Below are 21844 nucleotides of genomic sequence, written 5' to 3' on the forward strand. Positions count from 1 at the left end.
TTTGAATCCAAAAATGAACCCGAAATCATTGGATTTTACAAATTCATAACTAAATCTGAATTCGACAAATAGAAGTTCGATACCAAGAAGCAATCATTTTTTTTTTATCAAATATTAAAATAAATTTATTTTAATATATTATGTGACGTAAAATGGGTCATGGTTTGGATTCAGTTTAGGTTTTCGTTCTCGTTTGGGTACAAAGAAATATCATACATGAACCGAAAATTTGTTCGGTTATCCTTTTTTGTACTCATAACGAAAATCATACCTATTTAATATCGATTTAACCTGCACCGTTTGGATTCACATTCATCTAAAATTTTGAGCATCTGTATCCATTTGCACACAGGGTTGCTGGAAAATCATACCCCCGGGTTAGTTAACATGCAAGATATATATACCATGAATAAAATGATCTAAAGTTGTCTTTCTAGTTATTAAATAAATAAATAAATTGATTGATTTGGTTCTTATGGGCCTGATCTTTAGTAGAACGTACAGAGGCTACAATATCTCATGCCGCATATACCGGACGGTGAGTGTGATAATGCCTCGACATAAGGGCATGTCAAAAAAAACGTGGATGAATGTGACAAAATCCATGTTCCCATAACATGGATTTTGTACTTTTGTCTCAATTTGCTAAATTTTAAATAGCCGTAAACAACCGACCGTTTCCGGAGCAAGCGGTAAAAGATTTGATAGTTGGTATCTGAGATCCAGATTCGAATCTTAGTTGATTTATATTTTCAGCTAAATTTATTTCTAAATAAAATAAACGAAGCGGATACCGTGCTACCTATCTCTCTCTGAGAAAAAAAAGAAAAAAAAAAGAAAAAAAAAGAGCATAATCTGGAGAGCATTGGTAACTCTCTGTAACAATTGATAAAATACCTCTGTTCAGGCTATGAGAGTCGATTTCGAATTATGCACTGAGGGTTATTTGGTTCCTCAAAAAAGGTATGGAAAAAGATTTCCCTTGGTTCCCAAAAAATTAGTTTTTTTAGAAAAAAAAATCTTCAAATTTTATGAAAAACTAGTGTTTCGGTTTTATAAAGAATTTTGAAAACAAAAATACTAGTTTTGCATGAAATCTAGAAAAAAAAAATCTTTTAAAAAAACTTGTATTCCTTGAAACCAAACAGCAGGAAACTGAAAAAAAACTATTTTCATGAAAAACTCTTTTAACTTTTTTTTCATACTTTTCCAAGGAATCAAACAGTTCTTAATTTATAATACGTAAAATATCATATCTACATAATTTAATTTAATACAATTTATAATTTTAATAAAATTGGAAATTAAACCTTAGAATAATACTATTCCACAGAAAGAATAAAATATTTATCCCAAGCTGTATAGGATAACCGAAAATAATAAGATTTGACCATAGTAACAATATTCCAACCAAAAAATACTCCGTTTAGCATAATAGTCAGAATAATTTTCGTTATCCCCGCTTTACCCCCAACCAAACCCGCCTAAACTTTCAGTCAGGTTTCACTTTTTGTTCTCAAACATATTCAATTCTCCTTGACACCTCCAAACTTTTGGATTTATTTCACTTTTAATTCTTTTCTTAAAAAAAAAAATTATATTATCTGCGCCAAGCTCCCCCATACATTTATCAACTAAAATTCATGGGCTTTCCTTCACAAGCGGTGGAATTGAAATATACGATGAGACAGATATCGGTAGATGCACCATGAATGACCGTACAAATGCGCCATGTGTGGGCAATAGTTTTATTCAAACAGTAAACAATAATAACTAATATAAACACCAGGAGGAAAAAAGAAAATTGAAGTAAAACTAAGAATTCTTGTGACAAACTAATTGGATGGATCTTTTATTGCAATTTGTTGAATAACACGGAGATTGAAACATTGCAATCTAGCGTCGAGCAACCATTTAATGTGACATAGTAAAACTGGTAGGGCATACATAACTACAGTGATCTAGAAAATCTCAATTAAGCAAGCCAATGAACACGCGCGGCATCAGAGTGTTTAATCATTAGTTGCTGCGCTACCACACGCTCGTTAAAGATCATCGCCCTGCAGTGTATAGACAGTGAAAAAGTCTCAGAACAGAAATAAGAAAAATAATAGTTCGACAAATTGGCGACAACTTGAACTACATACTATACACTTGGTTCTCTCGCAAAGTATTTAACACTTGAATGATCATTAAGGAAGTATAGAATAAACCATCTAATATGAAGGTCAACACCATTCACTGAAAACAAGTGCACTTGTTGTGAATAGGAATAACTTGGAGATTTTTGCTTATGGGACGTATCAAATATGGGCAAGTGGAATAGTCCAATAAAAGATTTTGCTCAATTATGTCACTAGAAAGACCAAAAGCTTACAACTAGTCGCTAGAGTTTTGAATATTTCAGGATGATCGAGAAAGACTTTCGAAATGGGAGCCACAAAACATGTAGGAAACTAGTTTTATGTTTTCTATTTAATTTAGTTTTGCCTCTTTTTTTTTTTTTCAAAACTTTCTTCCTTTGCCATGTTGTTGCTGGGACACCACTGATGATGTGCATGGTTCAGTTTTGTGAGTTGTGACCATGTAGATTCATAGGTAGATTTCTTTTTATCAGCTTTTCTATTCTGAAAAGCATTAGCTAAAAATTTGACAAACAAACTATCTAGAGCCTCTACTATTCTGATTGGTCCACAAAAACGGGAGCTTCACTTTTGCCACCATGATAAGCTGTTGAGGAGATTTCAGTAAAATGGTGGCGCTCCAACAGCACTTTCACAAAAGATTCAGGTAGGTCAATCATACCCTACATATTATTTTGGAAATAGTTTCCGTACTCAAGTTGGGCTAATTAGGAAATAAAACTCCAGAGCATTCAATCTTATTAAGAGATTTAATACATACTGCNATAATTTTAAAATAAAAATTATTTATTTATAATACGTAAAATATCATATCTACATAATTTAATTTAATACAATTTATAATTTTAATAAAATTTGAAATTAAACCTTAGAATAATACTATTCCACCAAAAGAATAAAATATTTATCCCAAGCTGTGTGGGATAATCGGAAATAATAAGATTTGACCATAGTAACAATATTCCGACCAAAAAATACTCCGTTTAGCAAAATACTCAGAATAATTTTCATTATCTCCGCTTACCCCCAACCAAACCACACCTCCAAACTATTGGATTTATTTCAGGTTTCACTTTTTGTTCTCAAACATTTTCAATTCTACTTGACACCTCCAAACTATTGGATTTATTTCACTTTTAATTCTTTTCTTAAAAAAAAAAATAATTATCTGCTCCAAGCTCACCCATACATTTATCAACTAAAATTCATGGGCTCTCCTTCACAAGCGGTGAAATTGAAATATACGATGAGACAGATATCAGTAGATGCACCGTGAATGACCGTACAAATGCGCCATGTGTGGGCAATAGTTTTATTCAAACAGTAAACAATAATAACTAATATAAACACCAGAAGGAAAAAAGAAAATTGAAGTAAAACTAAGAATTCTTGTGACCAACTAATTGGATGGATCTTTTATTGCAATTTGTTGAATAACACGGAGATTGAAACATTGCAATCTAGCGTCGAGCAACCATTTAATGTGACATAGTAAAACTGGTAGGGCATACATAACTACAGTGATCTAGAAAATCTCAATTAAGCAAGCCAATGAACACGCGCGGCATCAGAGTGTTTAATCATTAGTTGCTGCGCTACCACTCACTCGTTAAAGATCATCGCCCTGCAGTGAATAGACAGTGAAAAAGTCTCAGAACAGAAATAAGAAAAATAATAGTTCGACAAATTGGCGACAACTTGAACTACATACTATACACTTGGTTCTCTTGCAAAGTATTTAACACTTGAATGATCATTAAGTATAGAATAAACCATCTAATATGAAGGTCAACACCATTCACTGAAAACAAGTGCACTTCTTGTGAATAGGAATAACTTGGAGATTTTTGCTTATGGGACGTATCAAATATGGGCAAGTGGAATTAGTCCAATAAAAGATTTTGCTCAATTATGTCACTAGAAAGACCAAAAGCTTACGACTCTTCGCTAGAGTTTTGAATATTTCAGGATGATCGAGAAAGACTTTCGAATTGGGAGCCACAAAACATGTAGGAAACTAGTTTTATGTTTTCTATTTGATTTTATTTTTGACCCTTTTTTTCAAAATTTTCTTCCTTTGCCATTTTGTTGCTGGGACACTACTGATGATGTGCGTGGTTCAGTTTTGTGAGTTGTGATCATGTAGATTCATAGGTAGGGAACCTCTAATTATTGCCACAGTTGATCTTTTTTCTTTTTATCAGCTTCTCTATTCTGAAAAGCATAAGCTAAAAATTTGACAAACAAACTATCTAGAGCCTCTACTATTCAGATTGGTCCACAAAAATGGGAGCTTCACTTTTGCCACCATGATAAGCTGTTGAGGAGACTTCAGAAAAATGTTGGCGCTCCAACAGCACTTTCGCAAAAGATTCAGGTGGGTCAATCATACCCTACATAATATTTTGGAAATAGTTTCCGTACTCAAGTTGGACTAATTAGAAAAAAAAAATTTCCGGAGCATTCAATCTTATTAAGATATTTAATACATACTACGATAATCAATATCATATCAAAAGAGTTGCAATGACGCGTGCATCCAAATCAATAATGCAAAATTTTAAGTGCAATGAACCTGAATATGTTATCACAGATGGCCAGGATCATTCTGTTTGCATGTCTTCAGGCAAGGAAATCGATGAACAGCAATGATAGTATCCGCTTTCATCGAACTTGAACCTCTGAGAAAGATGCACTTCACGGATGAGATACTCGCCCCACTCCTTCGAGCCATACACCTTAAAGATGTGCCTTGCCTCGAAGGAATCATTTCTTCTATTTCTTTTACTCCTAAAAGTAATAATACTGAAGACTCAGAGATCTAACCTTATATTCTTCAAATATAATATTTCATTAAATTTTGTGAATAAGAAGCACCTTTTTCTGTGCCTCACATTCATCAAAGTGGCATGCAACTGTAACTCAGGAAGACAGAAGAGTTTTATTAGTATAATAGATAAAAACCGCCAAAAATTTATAGGCCTTAACATTCTTCAATCTTATGACATTTCAGGAAGTCAACTCAAGCCATGTTCTCTTATTGATGCAAAAAGACGGACAAGATTTACAAGTAATTGAAACATAAGAACGTTTTTACCTTCAAAGATTGCTTTGCATCCTTGGCAAGAACAAGGCCTGATTCAACAAAAGCACCAATAATCACTTCTGTTTAATATAGAAAGTCAAGGAATAACATCAGTCCAGGAAGATGATACATCTTAACTTGTCGACAACGGAAATCTACGATAGGTTCATTAATGTGAAATTGCTTTAGGATACGGCAAGCGCGTAACAAGCGTCCTTCTCCACCAACTTCCAGAACTGGTGCATATATTACTTGGGCCTTAGCCAGTGAACCTCTCATGCATGCCTGAAATCAAATTATCTTCTAAATTTATAAAAGAAAAAGGCAATAGCAATCATTCTTCATCTTAGATTAATACAATGTTCTTATATTATATGTAAAAACAACTGGTGTGAATATAAAGAAACAGAGTAGTTAGTGTGTATCAAAAACACATTTCTTCGAAAATAGTAATTACGATGCTATAAGAAACCTTTGGGGCAAGTTTTGATGCACCACCTGTCACTTGGGACATCTTCTGACATTGCCAGAAAGGCTGAAAAACGGTTAAGATAAGAGGTTATTAACTTGGCAAGAAATGTGTAAGCCTACAAGCCCATGATCTCGGTTGTTGGGAAAATTAAATATAGATGGATTATCGATCACAAAGGGAACTATACTACCCAACCTGGTTTCTTTCTCAATCCTTTTATATTGCTTAAGCCCCTTCCGAGTTTCCACTCTTGTGGAACAAGATATGAGAAGGACAAGGTGATTCAAGAAAGTCCGTAAAGAGTATTAAATTCAACCTTAACTGTAAACAGGCACTTCATCCTGCGAAGCAACCAACAGCTGATGTTTGATAGATTTCTGTTAATATCCTAGAGTAATCCAGACATCCAGAGGATCTAAAACCAATCTAAAAGCCATCCATAAAGCCATCCATAATACAGCTCCTGCTGCTGCTATGCGGTCTTTAGGAGCAAATAAATAGTTTACAGCTTAATAAGTTGGAATAAAATATAACCACTATCACCCAAAGTCCATTCCGGCATTCAATGGTCTCAGGAAGGTTCAAACCTATCCACCAACCCCTGCTCTTTATTTTGATATTAAAGAAACCCAAATACGAGCAATGAAATGATTAAACATTTTAATTCTTCTAGCACCCTTAGAGCAATGACCCCAAGTTATCTTTCTAAGGTTTCCAATAAATTCAATTTTTGAAGAGTTTGTTATGAAGTGTGAGTTAAGAAAATAGAAAAGTAATTCCAGAACTGCCCGCCATTTTTAACAATTTGCAACATCTAGTCTTCACTTTGACATGACAAACTAATTCAGAACACTGATAAAAATCAACATATTTCTTTTCAGTTTAAAAGATAACTAGAACTTTAAAGGAGTGATTAAATGACCATTGTCACAATATCTCATGCACACTTAATTTTCATAGACTAATGACCGGAAGGTTTTAAATCTGTAACCATGTTTAGAATAATATCTCCAGAATAAGCTGAAGTGGATGATATAAATATCCACCAGAGGACCATTTATCAGTTACATGCAACAGAATTTTTTCCATTATCGAATGTCGGAAATTAGCATAAAAAATAGAAGATGAAGACAATGTAGATCAAACAGCTTACTAAAACCAAAATAAGAAAAACTCACCAGCCCTCTAAGCTGTATAGAAATTGGACGGTTTTCCAGAGCATCTTTTACTTCAGAAGATACTCTCTGCATTGAGACGACACAACATTTATAGTTTAAGGCAACAACATAATAAATTTCTATCTCAGGCAAAGAACATCACCTGCAGAACCTCAGCAGCAGCAGCAACACGGTCCTTGTTCCATAACTTGAGCATAAGAACAGTTAAGTGAAAGGTTTTGGGTTTGATAAATATGGATCTATCGATGCCTAAATCTGCAACGGTGCTATAAATAGAAATTAATGGCCAAGCAGAAGAAGAGAATAGTTCCATCCAAAAGAACAGAAAAACTTGCTATGAAATGCAATGGAGATCACTACTAAACAGGAACTTTTCACGTTGTAATTTACAGACTGCAAAAAGTTTATGTCCTTACACTTAAGAAGAACGGTAGAGAGAGCTTGTTTTTAGAATTATTTTGCAATCTAGGACCCAACCTACTTTTTGTAAATGTTCAGTTCCATCAGATCTGTAATCATGATCTCATAGATATTTATACCCCTTTCCGCGACTTATTTTCTGGTAATTATATACTTGGGAGAGCATTCAGTGAATTGAGGCTCAGGTTTTTGAGAGATTGCTCTCCTCTCTACTTTGCTTTTAATTATAGCGGAATATGTGCTCCCTCTCCCGCACATCGAAGCAGGCTTGTTTAAAGCCAAATCCTGTAATTTGGTTATCCTTTTTCTTTTGTTTTCTCTTTTCTCACTTCTCTCTCGATTTTGCACTCAACAAACTTCGCATTCCACAATGCTCTTTAGTAATGGCTAGTTTAGCGAATTATCATTGAGTGCATAAAGCGTTAATATAGTCTGCTGAATGTAGTGCAATAAATTGCTCTTCCTTTAGATAAACTGCTATCCCTTGTACAGTCTAAAACTCTAAAATAAGCCTTTTGCCGAAGGAAGGGCACGAAGAGAAGCTTGCAAGAATTATAATTAGGTAGCAAGACAAAGATCATTCAAACTTGCCTCCTGTTTCTCAGCAGCAAGACGAATCATTCAAACCGACTCATAAATAGGATGCAATAAAATGAACAAATGATGGCCCATCAGCCATTAGCTAGCTGTAACAACCAGTTCTAATGACAATAAATTAGTAGACTCTGCAGCTGTATGAAACAACTTAAGAAAGGAAAAGCCAGGAAGAGAGCATCTCTAACTGGTCAGACATATCTAACTCACCATTTACAGTCATGGCGTCTCTCCTATCGACTAGGTTATATGAAAAGTTTTTTGATGGCCAAGGACTAAAGTCATAAATTTATCTATTCGGCCTGTAGCTAATAGTTAACAAAAGGTTAATTACAAATTTACTCCCTGAATTTGATTTAGATTTAAGTTCATCCTCAGAGTTTCACTTGTAACGAGTTATTCCCCAAAATTTGGCTCCAATTTCATTTCATACTTAGTGCTTTAATCTCCTATACAGTATCGACCTTTGTAACCCCAAAGGAAGGATTTAATTGTTATATAGAGCAAAGTTCAGAGACTAAATAGTAGAAATGAAATCTTTGCTCTAATAAAATTGTTATTAGAGCCAAGCTGCTGCTTTTTATTAACAACTACGATAGTAATTACTGGAAGTTGTATTACCTGATGCAGAAGAGGCTTTTGAAGCCGATTTGGAGTCCTTAGTATCAATCTTTACTCTTACATGCTCCTTTTCATCTTGGACTTCAAGATTGATGGCAACACCTGGGGTTTCTGCTTGTTTGTCCTCGTAATCAATTTCATCTGAAGTATCTTCATTAAAATCGCCATCGGGGTCATCATTATCTAGGCTAGTAGTAGCATAACCGAGTATGGATCCCTGGAATTGGTGGAGCTTTGCTACAAGATCTGGGTGGATAGCCAATGGAAGGGATATGAAGTGAGAATAATCAAGCATTGGGCTCTTCACTGCCTGAAATTATGAGGATATGAAGATTAGTAGCTAATAGATTAATGAAACTTAAATAAATTGAAAGAAAAGTATTACGAGACATGATAAGTACATATAAAATTAATGCATAAATAGATAATTGTAGCGAATTTTGTAGAAACTAGCAAAATATTTACCATAAAGATAAACACAGGCAACAATCTAAACCAAATTATATGTTAAAAGCATCGAATTCTTTCGAAGGCAGGACCTGGGCACGCTAGTCAAGTTTCCCAAAGCAATAAGTGCTTAAAGGTTGCAAGAAAAGTGTCAATCTTCTGATTAAGAAACATATATTGACAGTTTCCATATATCAGAGTAGCTTGGAGGATATTGTACAACATAATGATAATTCATACAATGTGGGTAAGAGGCGTGGTGTTTCATACCCTCACAAAGCAAAAAGTGTAAAATGCCAATACTCTAAATCAAACATACACCTCTCTCGCTCCAGTAATCCCTTGTGACTCCCTTGGTCACACCCTCTCTCCCATTCTCTGCCGCTCACCTTATTTCCCACCTTTCCTCCCCCAAACTCTCTCTCTCCAGTAATCCCTTGTAACTCCCTTGGTCGTGCACTCCCTACCATTCTCTGCCACTCACCTTATTTCCCCCCTTGCGTCCCTTATTCCCACCAAATTTCCCTAACAGTTCCCTCCCACTTCACATCTCCTCTCTGCTTTTCAAAAAGCAGCTTGGATGCCAAAACAAAAGAATTGTGGCAATGCTTTAAAACACTGATAAACATCAACATCTAATGAGGTAACAAAATACAAGTTCAAACTGTTTTATTCATGAAGGCAAGCTACCTCTTCAAGTACACTAGCAATTTTCTCTGATGCTTTAGTCACACTTTCAACAGTATCCCCCTCAACAACTGCAAAAGAAGAAATAAAAAAGGTATTGCAGGTTTAAAATCAGCCGCCTAAAATACTATTTCATTTAAGATGAAGTTGGGAAGTTAATATAGGAGAAAATTGCTTCATGTGAGATTTTCACAAAAGAGCAATAATTACAGTAGTACCGATAGTTGTGTCCCCCTTAGCAGATGGGAATTTGATTTTGACTCCCGCCTCTACCTCGATTCGTTTCTGCACTGATCCCCTACAAGGCAGAATGGAGAAACATATGACTGTTGCAGAATCGTATCCAAATCACAGGAAGCAATATCCTTGGCCCAAGAACAAGGAAAGAGAAGGTATCACAAAAATTAATACCCTTTTCCTTTTACAAACCGGATCAAAGGAGTGTCTACCTGTTTAAAAAAAAAAAAAAACCAATTTAAGATAAAGAGAGTAAATATCTTATATGCCATACGTATAGTAATCGTAGCACCTTTGCGACATTGTAATCTCATAATAGAAAGCCAGCTAGTTGCAGGATAAAATAGACTGCCAACTATGATTGATGGAAATTTTACAGACCAAAAACAGAACTGGTCAAATTAGCAAACAGTCAAACAGGTTTGCAAAGTAAAACTTGATCAAGATTTTCTTTCTTCTTTTGTTATAAAGATCGAAGGTTCGGAAAAGATGAGATGAAGCAAAAACCCCATTTCACATGCAAACCATCTTCTTTTTTTCTTTTTGAAATAGGAAACTAACATGGTGCTCAATTTGCTGACTGACATCCGCAAAAGAAGTTCAATGTTGAGCTTTGTATCATCCGAATGCACATTCCTCAACAAATAATATCCCAAAAATTTCCCTGAAGTAGAATTTTTAAGTTAAGATCTCTCAATGGAGAAGAAAGGACTGCAAAAGGATGTATCAATAGCGCAAATTACTGTATAGAAGATTTTAGCAACAATTTGCACTCAGTATAGGAGGACGTCTAGATACAAGTATTTTATGTATTCATAGCAGTGATAAAGCAACTAGTTTCCTATGGTTGCTCATGAATTGATTCTGAAGCATATGAGGCAATTCCTTTAGAAATTCGATTCTTCTTTCTGTTGCAATATTGCATCAATTTATTTTTTATTGCAATATGGACATACTAACCCAAACATGAATCTAGTCAATCAGATTGTATCCAACGTAGTGAACCAATCTAAGTAAATTATCAGTAGCAACAAAAAAGTAAAGGATGCAAAAGAGATTCCCCAGTATGTTAACATCATAGATGCTAAACGATATGTTAGTGCTATGTTGTATATTAACTAGGGTTATTTATGGTAGCAGTAGGGATGTTTCCATACTTCCCAGGAAAATATCTAGACTCTTCTCAATGAACCATAAATTATTCTTCCTGATATTTTATTTCATTGTTTTTGGCTCACTATCTTTGACTGCAACTCAGTTTTCAGCACTAATTTCATCAATCAGATATTCAGATTATATTGGCACTTTGTCAAAAATTCTGTTTTCATGTTTCTAGACCTCATGCTTGAACTTATTTACTATGCGTCTGTCACACTTTGAACTACAAATGAATTGCTAACAAAGTATTGCGGCCACGGCCATGCAATATGGGTCACAACAAAGATAATAGTGTTTCACTCAAAGGCAAGGGATTCATATAATGCATGAACAGACCTGAACAGAAACTGAGACCTTTTCAGCTGTAGTAGCTAATTCCAAATCCTCGTTGGAGCCTAGTTCTTTGTGAGTTTCTTTTATAACTACTTGTTGGGTGCCCTTACTTTTAGCCACATCGCCCATTCTGCATGTATAGGAAATATCTTCCCTTTCTTCTACAGCCTTCAATTCATTATCAGTTTCTATAGCACTACTAGTCGATAATTCAAATTCACCAGTAATTGATGCACCAGTGTTCGAGCTTTGAAGTTGACACTCAGAATCAGATCTTTCATCATTGTCGACTGCATAAGAGCGATTTATTAGATCAAATTGAATATTTACTGATTAACATGAGTAACGCGCTAAACATGATATAACTTCTAATGAATAATACTATTATGAGTGAACACACAAGGCATCTCATAAGACAATTGGCCTGACAAGAGCTAGGATAAGCTCCAGACCCCAAAAACATGCCCCTAATCAAGCATTTAAGTACCGTGACACGAGGTCGTGCCTGAAACTTTTCGGTACGGTACAGCAAGGTGCGTGTAAGGCCGTGCCGATGCGTGTCAATCACAAAAAATATATGTGTGCCGACACATAATGACATAAAATATTTATTTCCTTTAGTAGCAAAATATGCCAATTATTTATTATATATTTTTATCAAATCCTTTGAACTTTATTGAGAAAATAACTTACTAATTTCAAAAATAGAGGGTTTTAAATTGTGCCATCGGCACGAGGGCTATATCGTGCCGATATCTTGCTAGCACGATACGGCACGGTAGGTAAGGCCCGTGCCAATGGGCACTTTAATCCTTGCCCCTAATATAAATTTGTATCACAAATCTTATTGTTCAAAGCGACTACGTCGCTCTGTTCATAATCTTTCACAAAATTTCAATTGCTCCAAGCCACCAACTAACCTAATTTCCTTGTTAACCCCAGATAAATAGCTCAAACAATATTATCGCACTTAACCATCAGATATTGAGGTAAACTTAGGAGGGAAGATCTAAAGTCTAAACATATGAACAAGTAGCAGCAAAATGAGCGAACAAATCAAACCTTCATTTGGAACTTCTTTTGTAGTGATCGGCCTCCATACATGCATTATAGCTTTTTTCTTCTTTCGTTGGTCCATCTCATCTGGCCCGCCCTTTCTCCCGCTCATTTTCACAAAAGCTGAATTCCCCTGATGGAACAGTCCCTGCCATATCAAGATAAGCAGATCACTAACAAATAGTTTAGTGGTTATACAAAGATCTAGAAACCTACTTAGTTAAGTATCTTCACAATTATTTGCTACCTATTTGTACTATTAGAAAGATGCAAGAGTCACTCACAAAGATATTCAATCAGAGCAAAATACTACAACACTCAATTAAATCTCTTGCTTCTCAACACAGTGCGAAATCATTTACTTATTTTCTGCAAAAAGAAAACAGAACACCAAGCAGTATTACGTTTTGCAAGCAAAGAAATCCCGGTGAGGCACAAGTGATACATCATGGATTGTTCTAATGAAGTGGTCGCAGATTTTTAGGTTAAATATACACTCTACAGCCTTGTTTGGATGTCGGAATAAGTTATCTGATTATTGTAATTGAAAGATGGGAGTTTGATTTTTTATTTTTTTTTTTACGAGCATATTTCACCTGCGAAGTGATTTATCTTTATTTTTTTTTAAAAAAAATGCTACTCAAGCATAAGCATTGAATTTCAGGGGGTTTTAACCTGAGAACAGCGAAGAGGATGAGAGTGAGGATTCGGAGAACAAAGAGTCCTACAGAGTTGATTGAACCTGTGAGGGGAATTTGGGAAAGAAATTGTAAGGGATTAACAAACTCCGTGAGATATTTTAACCCCCCCCAAAAAAAAAGAAAAAGAAAATTTACTTTTAGTGGATTATTATTAGAGGGAAAAAGAGTGTGTGCCGGTGGCACTACCTTGCGAAGGACCTGCCAGCAATCATTTGGCGGCTGGAGGTCCGGCAGCCGGTGAGAGAGACCAAGCGCGCGGCTGACTTCTCTCGCTCGCTGTTGAGACTTAGAACTGGCGCCGGACGCGTGCGACGGAAGGCAAAGCGGAGGAAGTCTACTGTGCAGTAAGAGGAGTTTTTGAGCTACCTACAAAATATTTTAAATATAAAAATAGATAATTAAAATTTTTATTTATAAAAATAAGTTGATAAAAGCGGTGAATTATTTATCGTTTTACTCTGATTTATATATATTTTACATGTAAACTTCAAAAAATATATGATATTAAATACAAAAAATATTTTTTATCTTTTGAAGAAAATGACGAATAATTTACCGTATTTAGAAAATAATAATTTATTTACTAATTTTGTAAATAAATTTTATAGAAGAATATTTTTATAACTATATATTTTCTAATCTATTAATAAAAAAAATTCTAATAGATACACAGCATTATCTATAGGCCTTTTTGCATAAAAAATTCACTTATTTTGGGCTTTTGTAAAATCGGGCCACCTTTTTCGTTTTTGCAGATTCGGTCCGCTTTTTCAGCAAACTGACCAAAATACCCTTATTACTTTTTCTCTTTCCTCTTTCTCTCTCCTCTTCGTTCTCTCGTTCTTTTTTTTCCGCCAGAAAAAAAAAGCTAATGCCAGGTGGAGCAATTTTTTCTTCTCTTTTTCTTTTTCTTCTTCTTCTTCCTCCTGCTGGAGCACCTTTTGTTTTCCCACTTCTTCTTCTTCTTCTTCTTCTTCTTCTTCCTCTTCCTGTAAGAGCACGGGGTGCGCCACGGCGACTTCCGGTCTCGCCAAGCGGCGTCCACCCGGCGGCGTTCTGCAGGGAGGGGTCGACACTGGCGACCGCGAGCGCTGCGGCGAGGGTGGAGGCGCGCGGGAGTCGGGCGGCGAGGTGGAGCGGGGTGTCGCAGCCGAGAACGTCGCGCCGGTCGAGGGCGGCAATTGTAAATATATAAAAATATTTTTGTAATAAATATGATGGCATGGATGAATCAAGAGAAGAAATTTGATTGATTGAATACACCACATCACTTATACGACTGTCATGTTTTAGACATTTTTCTTCTCCGGGCTTTCAAATTATTTTTTTAGTGATGGAACATTTAAATCGAGTTCGGCTAGGGTACTTTTAAAAGCGCCAAGATGTTGGTAGTATAGCCTTTTGGTCATTGAATAAACTCTTGCGGTCTCTCGGATCATGCACAATGATGGATCCCATGAGTAACCACTATTATTGATTTTTGATCTAATAGTCAGCTCTTAAAAATTAAAACCGCTAAGGTCTTGATATTTTTAAAGCATTCCAACTCAGTTCTATTTAAATCACTTATTTACTTAATAAGATACTATCTACACAATTAAAAATATTTTTATTTGTTTAGTGATCAAAAGATTTTGAAGCTGTAAATTTTAATAGCTGATCAAAAATATGTGAAATTCAAAATCTAAAAAGTTCGAATAGATTAGATTAAATTTAATGGTGCCAATCATTGAGTCAGATATTCTATCATCAAAAATAATGCAAAAATAGTTTAGTTTATTTCTAAAAAAAATAATCAAATATATTTTCTAAAGTTTCGTAATTTACAAATTGATTTCCTTTCCATTACTTTAGGTGATTTTTTTTTCCTAAACAGAAAAAACATATTATTCTTAAATAAATTTTTTTAAAAAAATTTAATATTATGTTTGTGTTTCCTCTGTCTCCAATCTATCTTTTATGGCATTTTTACATTTAACCCTAAATTTTAAACCTTTGAAAATTTTTGAAAAGAATTAACAGTGCCGAACACTGTGCCTTCACAACTCAGTCAGGCCTGGTCGTCACAAATTGTTGTTCGTGCCTAGGGATGCAAATGGATCCGGATTGGTGGAGCTCCGCCCCGATCCGCCCCGAATGGAGTGGTAAGTGGGAACAAAAAATATAGAAAAATATAACCCGCCGCAAATCCGCCCCGATCCGCCAAGTAAATGGAGCGGGAGGCGGGAGACTCTTTTCTTTCTTTAATCTATTCCGATCCGTTAAAAATCCGCTCACGCCCCGCTCCCGCCCCGAATGGAGCGGTAAGTGGGAGCCAAAAATAAAATGAAAAATAACCCGCCCTGAATCCGCCCCGCCCAGATAAAAAATTGAGCGGGAGGTGGGAAAACTCTCCCTCCCCCGAATCCGTCCCGTTTGCATCCCTATTCGTGCCAGCAAGCCAGGAGCTAAGATTCGGAAAAACCAAGATTTAAGTTTGGTAGAAAAATATTCAATCTCGCATAGTTTAAAAAAAGAGTTTATTGGTTCACCGGCCACCTATCGCCAGCAACGGTGGTGACAACGATGTGCTGAATCAAGAGTAGGACTAGAAAAAGAGGGAAAAGGCTAAGGGGTCCAAGGAAAGATTGAGAGAGCACAAATTTTGTTACAAAAAAAAAAAAAAAAAAAAAAAAAAAAAAACAATTAGGCCTCCCTAATACAAAATTATAATATTTTGATTTTTTATATAAAAGGCTTATATATAATTTTCAAAAATTAAGGGCGGCCATGGCCACCGTGAGTCTCACAATGACTGTGTCTCCGCATGACGGGCCAGCTGCCTCCCCTCATTTACTTTTGCTAAGCAAAAACCGAGTTTGTCTCAGATGAAAGACGTATTAACATATTTTGCCAAGAATTTTGCCAAGAAAACAAAATAACTGAACACCGGGCGGTATTATTTATTGCAGAGAGTTACAAATTTATTCAACTCATCAGTCATATGTCCCACAGCAAACCGAATTTCGTTATTCCGAGTCTCACCAAAATTTTCACATCAATGAAGTTATATTCATACTGGCATTGCGGTTCAGCATCTGTCTTACGCCTTCGACCCACAACTGTTTGTCGAATCTGTTTCTGCACTCGAACTCGATCAACCTTTCTGGCGTTTTGATCCCGAAGTAAGCTCGCTGATCGCATCCGCCTTCGAGCTCTCTGCCAGGCCATGCCGGGATTTCTGAGCAGACATCGATTACTACACCTGAGAAAGAGAAAGAATCTTTTACTGAAATTTGCACGAACTGCGACCGAAATCGCGAGTTACGAATATGGAAGTTGGTCAATTTAGTCTTACTCTTCTTCTTTTTAACGAACGTGCCGCCCATGTGCGTACTTTTCATTTTAACAACCACCTATACAGCTTATTTTTGGTTAATTCGTGATTCGCAGGTCTAATAATGTTTATAATCGAAAGCAGTAACTGTGCAATGTGTTCTTTTTTGTACCTGCAAGCTGGAGTTTATGTAAACCGAAACTTGTTTCCAGTGAAGTACACCTGCAGCAGGCAGCTTGTTAGTCGAAATTTTGTTCAAAGATGCAGAATTTTTTAAAAAACTTCGACAGTGTAACGAAGTGTTTAGATAAATGTCGGCGTATATCAGCATGGCATTCGGCGTGAAAGAAGCTCACACCTTTTCTTGTGAGTTTAAGAAGCTCGCCTCCTCTCGAGACGAAAACTAAGGGTGATGAGTATTTCTCTGATCCTTTCTCTTCTCCAATGAGAGCTGCAATCCCCTGTGTTTCCCTGTGGAGTCTTGCCCTCAGCGTCGCTGCGCCACGCAGCGCTGCGTTCGGTACACGATTCAGTTGAGTGCTTTATCCAGCAGATGAATAAGCTTTCGTGAATTATGAATCAGAGAATATGAACTTCGATCTAAGTTTGTTCTTACACACTTCTGATGTGGCAGCAATCCAACAGTTTATTCGAAAAGTGAGATAACGAATTTTATTTAAATCAAAATTGTTGATTGATTTCATTCTCTGCCCGAACTGTCGGATTCCGCCACCTCTGTTTGTACTTTCTCTTTTCTCTACATTAGTACAACAAATAGCTAGAGTTGTTCATCCATTCAAATTTCACATGAAAAAGAGTGAGGGAAGAGCAAGTACCAGTTGCAGCTCCAGCAGTCAGTGCCATGATGTCCCCGCAGGTCTGCGCATTAACTGCCGATCGAACCGCCATCGCGATCTGGTCATGCCCGGCCCCCATTACCTGCGCCATCTCCACGCAGTGCGACGCCACGAGCGTGGCGGCGGATGCGATCGCCGCCGCCATCTTCGCGTTTCTGTCGTTGCTGTCAGATCCGTCAGACGAAAACACTGCACCAGCAACGACTGCAGCCACTGCTGCCGCGACCCCCGCCACCGATGTGGCAGCATACGATTGCGCGTTGCGTGTTCGAGCCTCGGCCCGCTTCTTCTCCTTCTGCTCCTTGAGCCATCCTCCCATTGTCTTCGCCCGCGCTCCGGCACGAAGAAGCTGGAATTTGAAAACAAAGGCAGTTAAATACATATATGGAGTTAATTTGTATAGAAGCATTGAGTTGAATGTTAAGTGTGTATATTGATTCCACCTTCATCTCTATATTATCTCTAGGGGAGATCGGTGGGCTTACTCCAACTGCTTTCTCAGTGGCCACTGGGAGCTGAAGTGCTATTTTTGGTCTCTGCATTAATAAAATGATATTTTTATTTTGCAAAGCGAAAAGTTTAAAGTTTATACTTTTTTTTAAATATTTTGAAATAAAAAATGTATAGTGCTTCTTCAAACGACTTTACTCTATTGAAATGTTGCCAGATATAGCCATTCTTGCCAAAGAGTCCCTAGTTAAAGAAAACTTTTTTTTCCCTTTTGGGGCTAAATGTATGGTTAGTCTCTGTATTAGCAAGTATGGGTATTTTGTCTCTGTATTGTTCTCTTAAACACTTTATATCTTGAACCTTTACATATATTGACTCTTAGTTTCTAACTATTAAGAAAATTAATTAGTTTTTTAATTATAAAATGACCTTCTAATTTTGTCTGAAATAAACTAAAATGAGTGAGTCATTTTCCAGCCGAAGAGCTAGATTTTCTTCTTGCCGAAAATCTTAGTTGATTTCCTCCAACTACAGACTAAAGCACAGTATATATGAAAGCTAAACTTCGAAAGTAAAACTTAAAAGTGTTTAAGTGAAAAGTGCAGATACCAAGTTACAACACGACAATATTATAGCAACGAAAAAACTCATACATTTCAATTAAAATAAATCATATTCCAGTTTGTTGCGGAAAATCTCGATTGTTTTCTACCAACTACAGACTAATGCACAATATATATGAAAACTTAGAAACTAAAATTTGAAGTGTTTAAGTGAAAAGTGCAGAGACACCAAATGCCCATATATATTTTTCTCACAATAACTTACAGATTCATGTGAAACTGTATCCTCAGCTGCAGGTGAGCTCACTACTCCCTGCAGCTTCTTGGTTTCGGGATTAACGATCTGATCTCTGCTCTCGAGCAGCGTCAGCGCTTTCGAGATCTCCACCGCCGACAAACTCCACGACCGCGCCAGAAACTCCATCGTCTCCGTCGGAGTCTCTGGCGGCTGCAGCGACGCCACACAACAGCTGGTTATAAGTCCTCCTCCTGCAATATCATCTTCCTTTTCTTCTTCTACTTCTTCTGCATCTTCTTCCACTATGTTCTCTAGCCTCTGGGATGGGCTCTTGGAGAGGTGGTGTTGAGTCATATTATGGTATGAGCATCTCTCCATATCAGTTATTTCCTATGTTATAGAAGAAAAAAAAAAAGGAAACAAGAAAAACATAATGTGGTGTAAGTGTTGAAAGCATGTAGAGGAAGAGGACATGTAGGTACTTAGACAAGTGTTTAGAATGTTTGAGTGACCTTTTTATGAGGGAAGATGCAGTGTATTGGGAATGGGATGAGCTTGTTTTGATAGGGAATAGGTGTTTAAGTAGTAGTAGCAGTTGCAATGGAGGTGTTTCTATATCAAGCAAAGTTGATGATGGTCTTGTTAAGAAGCCTCGATTCGTTGTCATGAGCCAGTTTTGTCTCTATTTAAAAATTATAATTCTTTCTTCTAGAATTCAAAAAATTCTTTTTGGGTTTTAGTAAAGTCATCCAACGAATCCTTTAATAGAGGTAACACTATTACGTGGTAGTGGATACAGATCTTCTCAATAATATGGCGTCGTTAGGAAGCTCCTCACTGAAGTTTTATTCTCAATGCTAGGTCTACAATCCACTTTGGATTATTGAGTTATATATCTTGGGAGAGATGAAGGAAAAATTATTGCCTGATGGGTGCATCCTGCACCACATTCTCAAAAGTCTATTATAAAAATACAAGAGTCAAAATTTTACTTAGAGATATGCACTACTTGTACGCTCAAAAGTTGGGTTATATCCAAGCCATCCAAAAGTTTAGATATAATTCTTTTAAATTTCTAGTATGTAAAAAATAAGAATACGATAAAATTAGTGTTAAAAAATTAAACTCTTTGATAAAGATCGATGGTATAAGATTTATGTCTACTTTTGAGTATACATATAGCATTACTTTCGAATTTATTAGACATATTACATGTCATGCATTCTGAATGCCTAGGTAATATATTATATATTTTTTCTTGTCATTTCTAAGAGTAAAATATGTAAAATGAGTATATTAATAGTAATTTAATTGAACGGTATAATGTATGCATAGAACAGTAACAAAAGAATAATATAGCAAGGTTAAGTATTAGGACTTTCAAGTTCAAGAGGGCAAAATAGAGATTTTAAAATGTAAACTTCAAATACCACCCCTCTGTGGTTTTGTATTTTCTTACTTTAGTACTCTATAGTTTAAAGTGTACTAATTTAGTATCATGTGATTTTATTTTTCTTTTTTCGTCAGCCCTTCATTAACTTTTCGTTGAATCATATATAAAAAATTTCAGATACCCCACATATAGTTTATCAAATAATCACTTTGGTACTCTTTAGTTTTAACTTTATCCCTGGTTTAATGAAAAAAATTAGTAAAAGTGATAACAAAAAGAGAAAAATAAAATCACAAGGTACGAAAGTGATACACTTTAAATCACATGGTACTAAAGTGAAAAAAAGTGCGAAATCACATAAGTGTATTTGAAGTTTTTCCTTAAATATAAGGGATAAAGTGCAAAAGCTGATGTTCATAGCAAAATTTTTTACATTTTATTCTTCAACTTATTACATATACAAATATTATATGTCAGAATACCTATATATATATTAATAAGATTATNAATTTATTAGAAATATTACATGTCATGCATTCTGAATGCCTAGGTAATATATTATATTTTTTTCTTGTCATTTCTAGGAGTAAAATATGTAAAATGAGTATATTAATAGTAATTTAATTGTACGGTATAATGTATGCACAGAACAGTAACAAAAGAATAATATAGCAAGGTTAAGTATTACAACTTTCAAGTTCAAGAGGGCAAAATAGAGATTTTGAAAAAGGATAAACTTCAAATACCATTCCTATGGTTTTGCACTTTCTCACTTTAACCCCGTGGTTTAAAGTGTCTAATTTAATATTCTGTGATTTTATTTTTCTCTGTTGTTAGTCCCTTCATTAACTTTTCGTTAAATCATATATAAAAAATTTCAGATACCCTATCTATAGTTTATCGAATAATCACTTTGGTACTCTTTAGTTTTAACTTTGTTACTGATTTAATGAAAAAAATTAGTAAAAGCGATAACAAAAAGAAAAAAATAAAATCATATGGTACGAAAGTGATACACTTTTGTGAGACCCCAGATAGTCCTATATATAAGATAAGATAGGGCTAAACTCTTAACCCGGCTTAAGCATTTTGGGTGGTGACTAGACCCAAGAGGTTAAGAGAGTTAAGCGTGCTAGGACGGGAGTAGTCCTAGGATGGGTGATCCCCTGGGAAGTCGGGGCGTCACAACTTTAAACCGTATGGTACTAAAGTGAAAAAGTGCGAAATCACATGAGTGGTATTTAAAGTTTTCCTTAAATATAAGGGATAAAGTGCAAAAGCATATGTTCATAGCGAAATTTTTTACATTTTATTCTTCAACTTATTACATATACAAATATTATATGTCAGAATACCTATATATTAATAAGATTATTGTAAATTTTGGGCACTTTCTATGGTGTTGATTTTTGAAGATACACGGTGCTAGGTGCTAGAATTTTTTAGGGATAACTTCAAAAACCCTCTATGTGGTTTCGCACTTTCTCACTTTAGTATTCTGTGGTTTAAAGTATATCAATTTGTCTTCTTGTGGTTTCGTTTTTCTCTTTTTATTATCAATTTTATTATTATTATTTTTTAAATCACTGACAAAGTTAAAATTAAAGTGTATTAAAATAAATATTTGATAAATCTAGATGGATATCAGAAGGTTTTTTTGTATATAATTTAACGAAATATTAAGAAAAAAGTTGTCGAAAAAATAAAAACAAAACCACAAGAAGGCAAATTGATACACTTTAAACCACAGGGCACTAAAGTGAGAAAGTGCGAAACCACGGTTTTTTTTTTTGAAGTTTTTCCAAATTTTTAATTGGTAATTGTGAAGATATGTACAGAAGTGTTGAAATAGGATATTTTTAGATTTAGAGCCTACATAGATGCAAGAACATCT

At 35.5% G+C, this 21844-nt stretch overlaps 2 protein-coding genes across 8 annotated transcripts; both read right to left on the reverse strand.

Annotated features, from left to right (window-relative positions):
* LOC109716433 lies at positions 1793-13472 on the reverse strand. Of its 5 annotated transcripts, none has more exons than XM_020241875.1 (16): positions 13320-13472; positions 13108-13174; positions 12439-12580; positions 11380-11666; positions 10060-10097; positions 9867-9946; positions 9652-9719; positions 8515-8824; positions 7022-7134; positions 6880-6945; positions 5702-5764; positions 5424-5514; positions 5242-5309; positions 5022-5059; positions 4720-4934; positions 1793-2060 (listed from the first exon to the last, which is right to left on the reverse strand). In XM_020241875.1, exons 1-15 carry the CDS (start codon positions 13343-13345, stop codon positions 4748-4750), a joined length of 1644 nt encoding a protein of 547 aa, XP_020097464.1. In that variant the 5' UTR covers positions 13346-13472; the 3' UTR covers positions 1793-2060; positions 4720-4747. The 5 variants fall into 5 exon arrangements, with proteins under 5 accessions (XP_020097464.1, XP_020097463.1, XP_020097467.1 ...); XM_020241874.1 differs by lacking the exon at positions 1793-2060 and adding an exon at positions 3501-3768; XM_020241878.1 differs by lacking the exons at positions 1793-2060; positions 13108-13174 and adding an exon at positions 3501-3768.
* Positions 16071-19094, reverse strand: LOC109716794 (VAN3-binding protein). 3 transcript variants are annotated; one of them, XM_020242372.1, is made up of 8 exons: positions 19070-19094; positions 18585-18947; positions 17750-17842; positions 17286-17655; positions 16808-16960; positions 16622-16671; positions 16471-16528; positions 16071-16377 (listed from the first exon to the last, which is right to left on the reverse strand). In XM_020242372.1, exons 2-8 carry the CDS (start codon positions 18933-18935, stop codon positions 16166-16168), a joined length of 1287 nt encoding a protein of 428 aa, XP_020097961.1. In that variant the 5' UTR covers positions 18936-18947; positions 19070-19094; the 3' UTR covers positions 16071-16165. The 3 variants fall into 3 exon arrangements, with proteins under 3 accessions (XP_020097961.1, XP_020097960.1, XP_020097962.1); XM_020242371.1 differs by having other exon boundaries at positions 16071-16528; XM_020242373.1 differs by lacking the exon at positions 17750-17842 and having other exon boundaries at positions 16071-16528.

The sequence above is a fragment of the Ananas comosus genome, linkage group 10, assembly GCF_001540865.1.
Source record: "Ananas comosus cultivar F153 linkage group 10, ASM154086v1, whole genome shotgun sequence".
NCBI lineage: Eukaryota > Viridiplantae > Streptophyta > Magnoliopsida > Poales > Bromeliaceae > Ananas > Ananas comosus.

What these genes read in the sequence shown, in the direction of transcription:
- LOC109716433 (XM_020241875.1), bottom strand. Translation starts at nt 13,345, where the DNA reads ATGATTGCTGGCAGGTCCTTCGCAAG. An exon ending in AAAAGCCTCTTCTGCATCAG is followed by an intron (nt 7,135 to 8,514) that starts GTAATACAACTT and finishes GCACCGTTGCAG; the next exon opens with ATTTAGGCATCGATAGATCC. An exon ending in AATGTGAGGCACAGAAAAAG is followed by an intron (nt 4,935 to 5,021) that starts GTGCTTCTTATT and finishes TATTACTTTTAG; the next exon opens with GAGTAAAAGAAATAGAAGAA.
- LOC109716794 (XM_020242371.1), bottom strand. Translation starts at nt 18,935, where the DNA reads ATGGAGAGATGCTCATACCATAATATGACTCAACACCACCTCTCCAAG. An exon ending in TCTTAAACTCACAAGAAAAG is followed by an intron (nt 16,672 to 16,807) that starts GTGTGAGCTTCT and finishes TGCCTGCTGCAG; the next exon opens with GTGTACTTCACTGGAAACAA. An exon ending in ACATAAACTCCAGCTTGCAG is followed by an intron (nt 16,529 to 16,621) that starts GTACAAAAAAGA and finishes TAAGCTGTATAG; the next exon opens with GTGGTTGTTAAAATGAAAAG.